The 14,755-nt window shown below is 42.8% G+C and overlaps 1 protein-coding gene across 2 annotated transcripts in view; it reads right to left on the bottom strand.

The window, feature by feature from the left end:
- RSPRY1 (ring finger and SPRY domain containing 1) overlaps nt 1-14,755 on the bottom strand; it is a 242,018-nt gene that overhangs the window by 216,775 nt on the left and 10,488 nt on the right. For both annotated transcript variants that reach the window (XM_078771686.1, XM_078771685.1), the window contains exon 2: nt 13,488-13,811. In XM_078771686.1, coding sequence (XP_078627812.1) covers nt 13,488-13,732 — 245 coding nt within the window. In that variant the 5' untranslated portion in view covers nt 13,733-13,811. The remainder of the gene's footprint in view (nt 1-13,487; nt 13,812-14,755) is intronic.

Genomic DNA, 14,755 nt, shown 5'->3' with positions numbered 1-14,755 from the left:
GAGGAGAGAGTGAAGGCATTCCTTAGGATTCTTTATGTTTTAAAAATAAAGATTGAAATGTATATGTTGAAAACCAAAAAGGTTTTGATACTCTGTCGGAATTTTTCTGATAAATAAATATGAGTTATTGTCTCAAATGTAAAAAGAAAACTAAATCTAAAAATATCTCTTATGTTAAAGCTAAAAATAATAGAGTTTATCAAAAAGGAATATGTCAAGTATGTGGCTCTAAAAAGTGCCAATTCATCTCTCCTAAAAGAGGAGGAGACATACAAAAGTTTCTGTCAGGAAGTAAATTTACAACAACTGGAATTCCAGGGGAATTACACCTTCCAGGGTATTCTTTCTGTGGTCCAGGAACAAACTTGGATAAAAGATTAGATGAGGCTGACAATCCTAAACCTTGGTCTAAACCTACAAATAGGGTTGACGAAGTGTGTATGAAGCATGATATTGCTTATGGGAAAACCACTACGTTGACTGAAAAACATAAAGCCGACAGCGAAATGTTGTATAATTTGTCTTTGATACAAAATCCAACGTTGAGAGAGAAAGTTGATAGGTTTATTGTGAGAAATTTGATAAATGCTAAATTGAAACTTGGTCTTGGTTATTCCTCAAAAAACTATTAGGCTCTAATGATGCCATCAAGACTGAGGAGCTTTTGGCTGAAGAATTACACAAACCTATAATCACAAAGTTTAAAAGAAGGAAGGTTTATTCTAAATACACTGACCACATATGGTCCGCTGATTTAATTGAATTGAATAATGACAGGGGATACAGGTATGCTTTAACCGTTATTGATTTGAGGAGTAGATTTGCCTGGGTTGTCCCTTTAAAAAATAAAAGGGGTGATACTTTAATGTTAGCCTTTAAGCTAATATTTGATCGGGATAAAAGGAAACCAAAGAAGTTATGGACTGATGAGGGAACAGAGTTCTATAACAAAATATTCATGAAATTTCTTAAGGGGAAGGGTATTAAATTATACAGCACCTTTAATGAAGGAAAGGCAGTTGTTATTGAGCGTTTTAATCGTACTTTAAAAGAGAAATTATATAAAAAATTCACACAACTCGGTTCTCAAAAATGGGTGTATTTAATTCAGGATATTGTAGATAATTACAATAATACAGTTCATTCATCAACACAATCAAAACCATCAGAAACATTTACAAAATTAGAATATGAAAAGGAGATTAATTTGAGAAAGCCCAAGTTTAAAGTTGGTGATATTGTAAGAATATACAAATGGAAAAGTCATTTTGAGAAAGGTTATACACAAAAATGGACTCGTGAATTATTTAAAATCATTGATGTAATGGATACAGTCCCTTGGACCTACAAATTATATGATTTAAATGGAGAAGAAATCTTGGGTTCATTTTACTCACAAGAATTACAAAAAACACAAGTAAGCAGATAATACCCTTGAAAATAATAAATAAATAAATAAAATGTAATGGGGATACGTTTTTAAATCTGTGAACCCCAAACACAGAATCCCACAACTTTTTAGTTGGGGCTTAACTTTTGTGTGTGTATAATGGGGATACGTTTTTAAATCTGTGAACCCCAAACACAGAATCCCACAACTTTTTAGTTGGGGCTTAACTTTTGTGTGTGTATAATGGGGATACGTTTTTAAATCTGTGAACCCCAAACACAGAATCCCACAACTTTTTAGTTGGGGCTTAACTTTTGTGTGTGTATAATGGGGATACGTTTTAAAATCTGTGAACCCCAAACACAGAATCCCACAACTTTTTAGTTGGGGCTTAACTTTTGTGTGTGTATAATGGGGATACGTTTTTAAATCTGTGAACCCCAAACACAGAATCCCACAACTTTTTAGTTGGGGCTTAACTTTTGTGTGTATAATGGGGATACGTTTTTAAATCTGTGAACCCCAAACACAGAATCCCACAACTTTTTAGTTGGGGCTTAACTTTTGTGTGTGTGTGTATGTGCGAGTGAGTCATAATAATATACAAACCCTAACCCAACCCAAGCCCTAACCCAACCCCATCCCTAACCCAAACCCATCCCTAACCCAACCCATCCCTAACCCAACCCCATCCCTAACCCAACCCCATCCCTAACCCAACCCCATCCCTAACCCAACCCCATCCCTAACCCAACCCCATCCCTAACCCAACCCCAACCCTAACCCAACCCCATCCCTAACCCAACCCCATCCCTAACCCAACCCATCCCTAACCCAACCCCATCCCTAACCCAACCCCAACCCTAACCCTCACATTCAAAATCCCAACCCTAACCCAACCCATCCCTAACCCAACCCCATCCCTAACCCAACCCCATCCCTAACCCAACCCCAACCCTAACCCTCACATTCAAAATCCCAACCCTAACCCAACCCCATCCCTAACCCTCACATTCAAAATCCCACCCAAACCCTAACATAATCTTTCTTTTCTTCTTTTTTAAATACGTATTTCTTTTTTTTTTTTTCCTCTTCCTCCAATTCTGTCTTTCAAGGCTTTTAAGTTTGAAGAAGTAGAAATGGGAAGAAAGAATTTTCCAGCATTTTCTTCCTCGAACTTTCTTGATATTGCTTAAATCAAGCGTCATTAAATAAAGAACATTGTTCATTGCTTTAGAATCCAAAGAGTCTCCAAGAGGAACCCCACAGGTAGAGTCTCCAAAATAAAACCAACTTTCCAAGTTCCCAAGGTATAACCACAATCCTGTTGAGTCTCCAAGATAGGTATCACATTCCGAGTTATCAAAACAAAACCCCCATTCAGAGTCTCCAAAACGAAACCAGTTTTCAAAGTCTCCAAGGTAAAACTCTTTTCCTAATTTTATGAAATTTAGTGAGTCTCCAAGGTAGGCTCCACAGTTAGAACCATCTAGGCAGACCTCATAATTAGTTTTTCCCAAATTTAGTGAGTCTCCAAGGTAGGCTCCACAGTTAGAACCATCTAGGCAGACCTCATAATTAGTTTTTCCCAAATTTAGTGAGTCTCCAAGGTAGGCTCCACAGTTAGAACCATCTAGGCAGACCTCATAATTAGTTTTTCCCAAATTTAGTGAGTCTCCAAGGTAGGCTCCACAGTTAGAACCATCTAGGCAGACCTCATAATTAGTTTTTCCCAAATTTAGTGAGTCTCCAAGGTAGGCTCCACAGTTAGAACCATCTAGGCAGACCTCATAATTAGTTTTTCCCAAATTTAGTGAGTCTCCAAGGTAGGCTCCACAGTTAGAACCATCTAGGCAGACCTCATAATTAGTTTTTCCCAAATTTAGTGAGTCTCCAAGGTAGGCTCCACAGTTAGAACCATCTAGGCAGACCTCATAATTAGTTTTTCCCAAATTTAGTGAGTCTCCAAGGTAGGCTCCACAGTTAGAACCATCTAGGCAGACCTCATAATTAGTTTTTCCCAAATTTAGTGAGTCTCCAAGGTAGGCTCCACAGTTAGAACCATCTAGGCAGACCTCATAATTTGTTTTTCCCAAATTTAGTGAGTCTCCAAGGTATAACTCTTTGGCTGGGTCATCAAGGTAGAACTCGTTCAGTGGGTTTTGTTTTGATAACTCACAATAAGTATCATCATGGTAGAACTCTTTTTCAGGATTTTGTGGATCTCCAAGGTATAACTCTTTGGCTGGGTCATCAAGGTAGAACTCGTTCTGTGGGTCTTGGTTGTTCAAAAGATCTTCAAACAAAAAAATAACTTTATCCCAAGTTGTGTTAAAAGTAGAATTTTCATTTCGTAGCTCAGATACAATTTCCTCCATCGACAAGAGGTTCGAGTCCAGTTCATCAATCTGAAGGTTGAGCGCTACACAGGTAGTAGGACTCCAAGGAATAGCAAAGTTATCCCATTCCATTTCGGCATAGGAGTCCATTCTCAAGTGAAGCAGAAAGCGTGTTTGAAAAAGCCTGTGTGGTCGGTGCCTTTTATAAGAAGGGCTGGGTGTGTGTCATTTCCTGTGGAAATTCCCTGGGCGTGTCTTAACTGGAAATGATGTGATGGAAATTCCCTGAAAATGATGTTATGTATTACCTGGAAATGATACAATGCTGAAGAGTTTATAAAGTGGGTGGGACTTAGCAAAAGTGGGCGGAGATTAGCAAAAGTGGGCGGGGCATATCAAAAAGTGGGCGTGGCTTAACAAAAAGTGGGCGGGGCTTAGTAAAAGGTGGGCGTGGCTTACCAAAAAGTGGGCGGGGTTTTTCCAAAAAGTGGACGGAGCTTAACAAAAGGTGGGCAGAGCCTACCAAAAAGTGTGTGGCACTGGAGGCGCTCAAATAAGAACATTGAGGGAGGTTTACCATTTTATCTTAGCTCAGTTAAAATATCTTAATAAAGAACCAAACTCAAACATATTTTTTGTTAATATATTAGATGGTGAAGAGAGTGGCAAGAGAATTAAATTATTTCCCACACATAAACAAATATTTGTAGGGTCGTTGTTTGAGTGGGTTATATTCACCAGATGATATTAAGAGTAAAAGGTTAAAAGGTCCATGAGGTCAGAAGGATCACAGGTGTTTAAGTGGTCTAATGAATAAGGATAACATGTCAAAAGGTTAGAAGGTTCGTAAAGAACAGGGTGAGAGAAATATAGGTGTTTAGGGGCAATGAGGGAGGGAAAGAATTAATATGGAAGTGAATGGGTCAATGTTTGAGTGGGTCAAAGATTAATCTGCCAGATGATATGTAGAAGAAGGATGATAGGTCTATAAGAGAAAACAAATATTTGTAGTGTTTGAGTGGTCTAATGAACAACATTAAGGATAGGTACTACAGACAAAAGGTTCATAAAGATGAGGGTGGGAGAAATAGAGGTGTTTATGATTTTTGAAAAAGACAAGGGGGTAAATGACATTAGATAGGGATTTCCCATGTTAAACGGAGGTGTCCCAGAAACAACATTATTACACTACTTATATATATATATATATATACGTATATATATATATATATATATATATATATATATATATATATATATATATATATATATATATATATATATATATATATATATATATTGTTATGGATCCGAGGGACGGCACTCCCGTTAGCAAGGGGGGGTTAATCCCCTAGTCCTGTTAAGCTGGCCGTCCACCGGTCCTGGAAGTATGATGTCACTGCCGGTCGGTGGCAAGTAAGGTTGTAAGCCCAATCGGTCTTACTACCTAATGACTACCACCGGCCGTAAGCGAGGAGATACTCCCACCCGGGCCGCAGCGTGAATGGATGCGCCGAGCGAAGCGAGCTGCGACTCAGGCCGTTAACAAAAGACTAAACCCGACTCCGAGCATTGGCCGAATCGTGCCACAGGTACTCAATTGGGAAAGGACTAAAGCGATCGGGGGAAGAAGAAACCAATAGGGTAAGAAAGAACACAGGTTTATTCACTATCTACAAGAGGAAACGAAAGAAGGGAATATACAAGGAGAGGAAATAAAAGGACATAGGGCAACCTTAAAAACAGTCTTATATTATCATAAGCCCAGACAGAACAAACAGACTTACACGAATAGGGAATGGCAGGAAGGAATGGCTGGAAGGGGGAAGGTCCAAGCAGATGGCAGGGCAGGAAGGTCCGGGCAGATGGCACAGCGTCGAGGTCTGCTCCAGGTCGCGCTCTGGGCCACGCTCCGGGCTTGAGGCGAAACCCGGCGGCAGCTGCACGTATCGGTTTCACGCGGTCAGACAATGCGAATATATAGCGGTATTGTCGCCGTCAACGGACCCACTCTCCTGCCTTACGATTCAGCTGTATCCTCATCTGGTACCTCGTATCTCGGACCTTCGCACTCATCTGGTGAAGCAGTCCCTCCCAGCCGCTTTTATTGGGCGTTCCTGTATCCAGCCGCCGGATCCTAGGACACGCCTACCGGTCGGCTCACCCCGGCCCTGGTTGGCCGGCGAGGGCTCGCTGGCTCCACCTCTTGAGGAGACATTGACAGGCCACGCCTCGTTCCTGGCGCTCGAACCCACTCCTACCCTTTTTCCTCCAGATTACCGCGTGTTCAATGGCGCCTTGTGGGCGAGCGCTAACGCGGCTGCGGCTGGCAGAGGCGCGCACTTAGTTGGAGGGCGGCTATTGCCGCAAAATGAATGTGGTTGCAAGGGGCCTAGGTTATTTGATTAATGCAACGCAGATTCAACTATTGGGAACAGATCCTTAACTAAAACACATAATAATGAGATAACTACAGAGAGGTCCAATGGCGTTCTACGTGTTGTACATGGACTAACTAGGGTGCGATCTTTAATATCAGCCAAATAATGGGGATATTTACAGGGGATTATTTATAAGAGCACATTTACCAAAATTTACAAAGTGAAGGTTCTAAAAACCGTAACAATATATATATTTGCTAACAAAGTCGAGGCTCGCGTAAGAGCTAAAGAGCGAAAACGGCCAACAATAACAACTCGGCTTAGAGGCCTGTATTATCCTGCAAGGCAAATGCTTTGAGAAATGTTTACTTTTCATTAGGCCATATGAACTAAATGAGAGTTGTAAGTGAATTTAGATACCGTAAGCAGAAATGTAAGACAATGTTAGTTATGTCCATGTCAAGTTTGGTGACAAAGCAAGTTTTTTTTAAAGTTTTTTTTGCATACAAGATCGAGGCTCGTGAAAGAGCTAACATTAATCATACAAAAAGTCAAACCGACACGAACCGACACATAAAACACAAAATAAGGGGAGCGGTAGACAAGATGGGGAGAGAGGGGGAAGGACACAAACACAACAGTTGAGAGCAGGGACATCGAGAGAACTGTCGGAGGGAGAGGGCTTGGGGGGAGGTGGGAGAGGTATAAAACATATGGACACTGCAAGGACTTCCAGGAAAGAAGTTGGAAATTTGAAAAAGTGTATCTGGGGTGAATTGGCGGGGGTAGAAAAGATCAAGGGTTTGGATGGGGGAAGATAAGAGATGGTGGTGAACAGCTGTTTTGAAGACCTGGAGGGAGGAGTGGGATTGAAGGGAGTGGGGGAGTTTGTTCCAGAGGCAGGCGAAAAGGGGAATGAAGGAGTGAAGGTGAGCAGAGAGCCTAGATTTTGGCAGTTTAACCATAAGAGGGTTGCTGGCAGATCTTGTGTGACCTGTAGGAATATTTGGGGGACAGAGCACAGAGAGCTGGGGGAGCAAGGCCGGAGAGGAGTCGGTAGAAGACAAAGACCACCAACCTGCCTGCGGTGAGTGAGTGAAAGGCCCTCGGAGTTAGCTTCATCGCAGGAGATTCCAATGATTCTGAAAGCTTTGGCTTCAACAGCGTGAAGCCGAGCCAGGTGTGAGGCAGGGGCACCGGCCCAGAGGGGGGAACAGTATTCCATTGAGCTGCGTATGAAAGCCTTGTATGTGATGAGGAGCTCAGGAGTGCCAAGGAAGGACTTCGCACGACGGAGGATGCCCAGTCGGCGACTGGCTTTGGAGGCCAGCTTGGCAATTTGGTTTTCCCCAAGAAAAATCATGGCAGATAGTGAGACTCAAAAGCTTGAGCGACAGAACTTTTTGGAGAGGATTGTTGAGAAAGTAGATGGGAGGGTTTTCCAGTCGGTTATTTCGGAGAGACATAGTAAGAGTGAGATTTGTCAGGATTGAAAGACATGTTCCACTTGTTTGACCAGTCTGTCATTTTATCCAGGTCTGCAGAGAGTGAGGAGGCTGCAGGCTGCCGATCTGAGGGATGAGGAATGGAGCGGCAGAGAGTGGAGTCATCAGCAAAGAGATAGAGAAGATTTTCCAGAGAGTCAGAGAGATCATTGATGAAGACCAGAAAAAGCACAGGGCCCAGAACACTACCTTGGGGAACTCCAGCCAGAAAAGGAAGGGGCGATGAGAGAAATCCATTCAGGGCCACACGTTGACCACGACCAGAGAGGAAGTCCGCAAGCCAAGCCTGGAGATTTCCATGGATACCATAGGAGAGTTTGGTGAGCAGAGCTGGGTGCCAGACCGTATCGAAGGCACGTGATATGTCGAGGGAGACAGCTCTGATTTCCTGTTTGGCATTGAGGACCTCCATCCATTGTTGAGACAGCAGAAGCAACATGTCCAGAGTAGAATGACATGGTCTGAATCCAAATTGATGATCGGAGATCAAACCATTGGAGAAGAGGAAGGATTTGATATCCGAAGCAATGATGGATTCCATGACTTTGCTGATAATTGGGAGCAGGCTGATTGGTCTGTAGTTGCAAGGATCTGTTTTTGCACATTTTTTGTGTAAAGCGGTAATGTTTGCCGATTTCCAAGATGCTGGCAGATGACCTTGAGCAAAAGAGGGTGAAAAGAACAGAGAGGGTGAGATATAGCCGCAGAGCAGGATTTTAGGACCCGTGGGCTGATGCCGTCTGGTCCAGTTGCAGAATCAGAGACGAGGTTTGACAAAAACTTCTCCACCTTGTCAGGAGAGAAGGAAACAGAGTCCAGGAGCAGTTGGGTTCGACTGGGTAAGGTGGGAACAGAGAGAGATGGGTTTGGGACACAAGATTTTGAGGCAAACACAGAGTTCAGGCATTCGGCTTTGTCACGTGCGGTGTCAACTGTGTAGCCATTTGAGGTGAGGGAGGGAATGGAGGGGGAACAAACACCAGAAACGGATTTGACCAGACGCCACCAGGATTTGGAGGAAGGAGACAGGTTTGAGAGTTCATTCTTGAGTGTGGAGAGATAGTGCTTTCTGGCAATCCTGAGGGTAGGCACACACTTGTTCCGAACTTGGTGGAAGGAACTGAGATTACCTTCAGTTGGATTTGCCTTCCAAGAGGCAAAGGCAAGTTGTTTCAGGGCGACTGCCTCACCACAAGATTCAGTGTACCATGGACGGGAGGAAGGGTAAGACAAATGAAGACGAGATGGGACAAATCTGTGCATGAGAGAGAGCAGTTTGCTTTGGAAGAATTCCCAGGAAGAATTGATGTCAGAGGCAGTGGAGATGGGAGACCAGTCCAGATGATTGATGGCTGCTTGCGGCCCGTGCCAGTCGGCCTGAGTGAAATGCCAGACTCGTCGACGCTGAGGAGGCTCTCTGAGAATGGCCAGAGAGATGTCCACTTTAACAAGCACATGATCAGAAGAACCGATTGGAGCAGAAGAGCAGCAGACATTTGCAGGGAAGTTTGTCATAACCAAGTCTAGAAGAGAAGATACTCCATTGACGGAGATCCGGGTCGGGAAATTGACAGATTGTGTCAGTCCCAATGAGTCACAGAAGTCCTTTGCTGAAGTGCCATGGCTGGTGAGAGAGGAACCCACACCCAGCCAGGTGGCATGATGACAATTGAAGTCACCACATATGAGGAAGAGAGAGTTGGGATGAGTTGATAGAAGTTGGTCCATGTTGTCAGACAGCGACATGTAAATGGAGTCATCACTGTTTGGAGGACGGTCCAGAACACATATGAACAAAAGGTGTGAGCGGAGAGGAAGCCGTAGCCAGAGGTACTCCTGGGGGTGGGGTGGAGAGAGGGCAGTGCAAGAAGAGTGAGGAAGAGTGTTTTTGATAAAGATAGCAACCCCACCACCAGGACGAGGCTCAGGTCTATCATACCGGAGGAGGGAGTAACCAGGAAGAGATATTAAGGAATCAGAGACATCTTGAAGGAGGAAAGTTTCTGTTAAGCAGATCAAGTCTGGATTGTCAGAAGCAACGTGAATGGAGAGATCAATCAGGTTTGAGCGAAGGCCTCGGATGTTTGAGGTCCATATCATTGAGAGATAGGAGAGAGGGGGAGCATCGGGTGCAGGAGAGGGGAGGGGTGGGGTAGGGATAGATGAAGGATGGGTGGGGGAGGTAGGAAGAGCAGTTAATAGTGTGTCAGAGATTACAGAAGAGTCACAAGAAAGGGAAGGATGAGGACGAAAGGTTTGATGGTGATGGGATGAGGCACAGTGGGGGGTTCTTTGAGGGGTGGCAGAGTAAAGTAGAAGGTTGGGGGAGGTGGAGGTATGAGATAAAAGGGAGATGAAGTCGGGAGGAGGCAGCTTTGAGAAGAGGGTGGGAGGGGGGAGAATTGGAGAGGGATGGTAGGGGGGGAGATTTGAAGGGGAGGGGTTGGGGGGGAGTTTTGCAGCGGAGGGGCAAGGGGGGGAGATTTGGAGGGGAGGGGCAAGGAGGGAGTTTAGAAAGTGGATGATTAATGAAAGACGAACATTTTAAACAAATTGGGTTTGTTGTGATTTTCAAGTTAGCGATCCGTTTCAGAACGATAGAGGAGGGGTGGAATGAATTTGAATTTAGAGCATGTAGTGATTTAGAATTATAAGAGATTGAATATTTTTTTGAAGTAGAATGAGTTGGAGGGGAAATTGAAAAGAGCCTTTTAAATAGGAAGAAAAACAGCGTGTTGTGATGTACCACTGAATAAAACACTGCAGGGGAAAGTTTAAACATATTTAAACAGAACCGTGAAGAACAATCTAATATTCACAAAAATACCAACGGGGAGAGGGAGTTTGGAGGGACAACCACGAGTCACGTGAACAGGGCAAAAGATGTCAGCAAATAGAACAGGGCAAAGGCATGAAATGGGGGTGAAACACGTGGTCGAAGAACAAACAAACGGACGAAAAGAACAAAGAAGGAAATGTTTTTGTTTTTTTTGGTTTTAGTTAAGATTTTAAACAAGGAAGTATGGGGTGAAAAGACTGGGAAAAAACTGAGAGAACGAGAGTAGCAGGACCACAATCGACCGCTGAGAGGAATCAAAGCCTCCAGGTAGGAAGCTTAAAGAACAGCAAGGCCACAATATATCGCGGCACGAAATACTCGACCACTCTATACAGGTATGAAAGATTAACACCGATCCACGGGATGCACTATAGGTACACACACATAAGATAAATACAGTTTCGACAAAAATACAATTGTGAACAATTACTTAACTTCGAGAGTGCGTGAAGGTCGGGACAGCTTCGTAAAACCGTGACTTCCGCCGCAAAATCTCGCGAGATGAGAGATAGTTGAGAGAGATAGAGAAGTTGTGAGAGAGATAGGAAATGGCACAAACAAAGAGACAGACACCATGCATATATTTACCTAATGCAACAGGAACATCCATACCTACAAAGTACAGTCATGGCCAAAAATATTGGCACCCTTGCACTTTCTTTTTTAAATAATGCACCATTTCTTCCAGAAAATTGTTAAAATTAAAAAATATTTTGGTATCCACATATGTATTTCTTTGGTTTGCAGTGGAACAAAAAAAAAAAGCTGAAAAAATTACAAAATTTTAGCTTATTCCACATATAAACTAGAACGGGCACTCGGTAGAGCGCATACCTTCGCCGCAGCTACTGTTCTGTACTTGGCATGGGAGTGTAGGGAACAGAACAGTGAACAGTTTTGACCTTTTCGTGACCTTGACCTTGACCTTTGACCCGATTGCTCCCAAAATCTAATCAAATGTGTCCCGTATAATAACCAATCATCCCACCAAATTTCATGCAATTCGGTTGAATACTTTTTGAGTTATGCGAATAACATACACACACACACACACACACAGACATACAAATAAATACACAGCGATCAAAACATAACCTTCCGCTTTTGCGAAGGTAAAAATAATAATAAAATGGCCCGGACAATATTATTGGCACCTTTAAGAAGTTGTTACAAATAATTAGATTTCAATCAGGTGATTCTCCTTTACTTTGGAGTTTAACTCACCTGTGGTGAATTTCAGGTGCCTGCAATTTAAAAATCACTCATTCAACCAGTTTGAATGGAGAAAAGGAGTCATTCTGCTGTTTCGTGTCACTGTGTGCACCACAATGAGCATGGAGAAAAGAATGAAAACAATGAATGAAAAGAATGAAACAGAATGAAACGCAAAAAAAATCAATTTTGATTTAAATTTTAATTTTAATTTAAAATTTTAATTTTAATCAATTTAAATTTGCCATTTAAAAATCACTCATTCAACCAGTTTGAATGGAGAAAAGGAGTCATTCTGCTGTTTCGTGTCACTGTGTGCATCACAATGAGCATGGAGAAAAAAATGAAAACAATGAATGAAAAGAATGAAACAGAATGAAAAGCAAAAAAAATGTCTGAGGTCAGACATGGGATTGTAGCCAAGCATGGACAATCTTAAGGCTACAAGTCCATCTCCAGAGACCTTGATGGTCCTGTGTCCATCGTATACAATGTTATCAGGACGTTTAAGGCCCATGGAACTGTGGTCAACCTCCCTGGACGTGGCCGTAAGAGAAAACTTGATTCAAGATTGCAGCGAAGGATTGTTCGAATGGTGGAGAAAGCACCTCGATCAACTGAGAAACAGATTCAAGCTGACCTTCAGACACAAGGTACGACAGTTTCCACTCGCACCATCCGTCGACAACTCAATCTAAGGGAGCTCTCTGGTGGGAGACCCAGGACCGAGAGACAGACATAAGAAAGCCCGACTGGAGTTTGCCAAAACACACCTGTTAAAGCCAAAATCCTTCTGGGAGAATGTCCTGTGGCCAGATGAGACCAAATTGTAGCTTTTTTGGTGAAGCACATCATCTCCATGTTTACAGAAAACAAAATGAAGCCTTGAAAGAAAAGAACACCTTCCCTACAGTCAAACATGGAGGAGGTTCAGTGATGTTTTGGGGTTGCTGTGCTGCCTCTGGCACTGGATGCCTTGAATGTGTGCATGGCATCATGAAATCAGGAGATTACCAAGGCATTCGAGCGCAATGTTCAACCCAGTGTCAGAAAGTTGGGTCTCTGTCGAAGGTCAAGGGTCTTGCAGCAGAACAATGACCCCAAACACACTTCAAAAAGCACCCAGGAATGGTACAAGACAAAACTATGGACTGTTCTGAAGTGGCCAGCAATGAGTCCAGATCTAAATCCCATTGAACACTTGTGGGGAGATCTGAAAACAGCAGTTGGGAGAAGGAACCCTTCAAATCTGGGAGAACTGGAGCAGTTTGCACAAGAAGAGTGGGTGAAACTGCCAGTAGCGAGGTGTAGGAAGCTCATTCATGTCTATAGGAAGCACTTGACTGAAGTTATTTTGTCCAAAGCCCGTGCTACCAAATATTAAGTTGAGGGTGTCAATAATTTTGTCAATGCCATTTTTTTTATTTTCTGATTTAAAAGGATATATTAAGTTCTGAATCAAAAACAAAGGTTCTGTAATATTAACAGTGAAATAAAGAATTGTGGAGACCAAATACTTTTGCCAATGTCAACTTATTTTTCGAGAAAATTGTGAGTTGTTTGAAAAAAGTGCAAGGTGCCAATATTTTTGGCCCCAACTGTACATGCAAAATTTTCCAATGTCTTCCAATCAATTAGAACAAATGATACTGATGATAGAATGCATTCTCAGCCATCAGGCCATTTAATAACCAGTTGAAAATATTGCCCATTTTCATAAGAGGTAATAATCAAGTAAAAACATTTCAACACCACACATGACAATTCCGTCAAGCCAGAAATCAAAATATGGAGTACAATAAATAAACTGGATTTACTCACTTGTCCACCAATGTCCGAATGACGGCCAGTGTGTCCAGAACCAAACTGTCCACCGTAGCCTTCTTCCTTCGCGGCTCACGTGGGCCACGACCCCTTCGTGGAGGAACGCCACTCGGAAGCTCTCGGCGCCTCGCCCGAAGCCCCTCGGGTGCTTCCAAGTCACTAGACGTTCTAGGTTCAATCCCGGCATCCCGTGCGCGCCTTCTCGCTGCACCAGCCTCCCGGCACAAGCACGAATTACCCATGAGGGTTTGCGAGGGACTTTGCACCTCCCCAATTGGTTGATGGGCGATGGAGTTCTTTCTGTCGTCGCAACATCACATTCTGAAAAGAAAAGGGCATCCTGAACCATATTACAGAATCAATTATGATATAATAGTGATATTAATACAGCATATAGTATTCCTGACATTTTCACATAACAATACAGCTTAATTTCATGGATGAGCATAATGTGCAGGTACTAAATTACAAAAGACCAACATTAATTTCAGTTCAGTCACGACAGCAAGACATCGGTGCACCTGCCATTACATTTACATTTTCTACAAGTTGCACACTTGCAGAACATTGTGGAGAGATGTTTCAAACTTGCTTATACACCGGTCAAGGGAGGGTGGTGGGATAGAATGCCATTTCAAAGGACAGGAAGGCAATAGGACAACAGCAGTAGCACCGCCAATAACAACAACAACAACAACAACAACAAATCCCAAATGTTGGCCTTGAAGTTCCGCCCACCGGAATTCGGTGACATCATCCTGCATAGTGAATGCTTTGGCAAAAGTCTACTTTCAACTTGGTAAAACAGTATAAACGGAAGAGTTAGAAGCAAATTTCGATGTCATAAGCAGAATTTCAAGACATTGTTAATGTGAGCTCAGTTATTATCCCAATGCTTTTTGGAAAAAAAACAGCGATATTTTAATTGGAAACATCTGTCTAGTGTCTATCCGTCCATCTGTCGTGTTATCTCCTCCTAAACAGTTGTGCAGAAATTCACCAAACATGGTAGTTATGATTAACACTTGGCAAGAACACGCATGAGCAGTATCAATTTGGGTTTCATTGGGTGAAAAGGTCAAAATCATTTTCAAATATGTGCACTCAATCAACATTTGTGGGGAGGGGGGGGGGGGGAGGGGGTAGGGCATGATTAAATATGTATTTTTCGGGTTTGAAACCCCCCCCGCCCTCCCTCCGATCATGCCCCAAGGGTTGGGTACTTGGGGTGGCACTGGTCAAAAACGAAAAAAAACATTTTAAAC

Source organism: Myxine glutinosa, chromosome 2, assembly GCF_964187855.1.
Source record: "Myxine glutinosa chromosome 2, kmMyxGlut1.1, whole genome shotgun sequence".
NCBI classification, from domain to species: domain Eukaryota; kingdom Metazoa; phylum Chordata; class Myxini; order Myxiniformes; family Myxinidae; genus Myxine; species Myxine glutinosa.
This window is presented reverse-complemented; position numbering and strand designations above follow the sequence as displayed.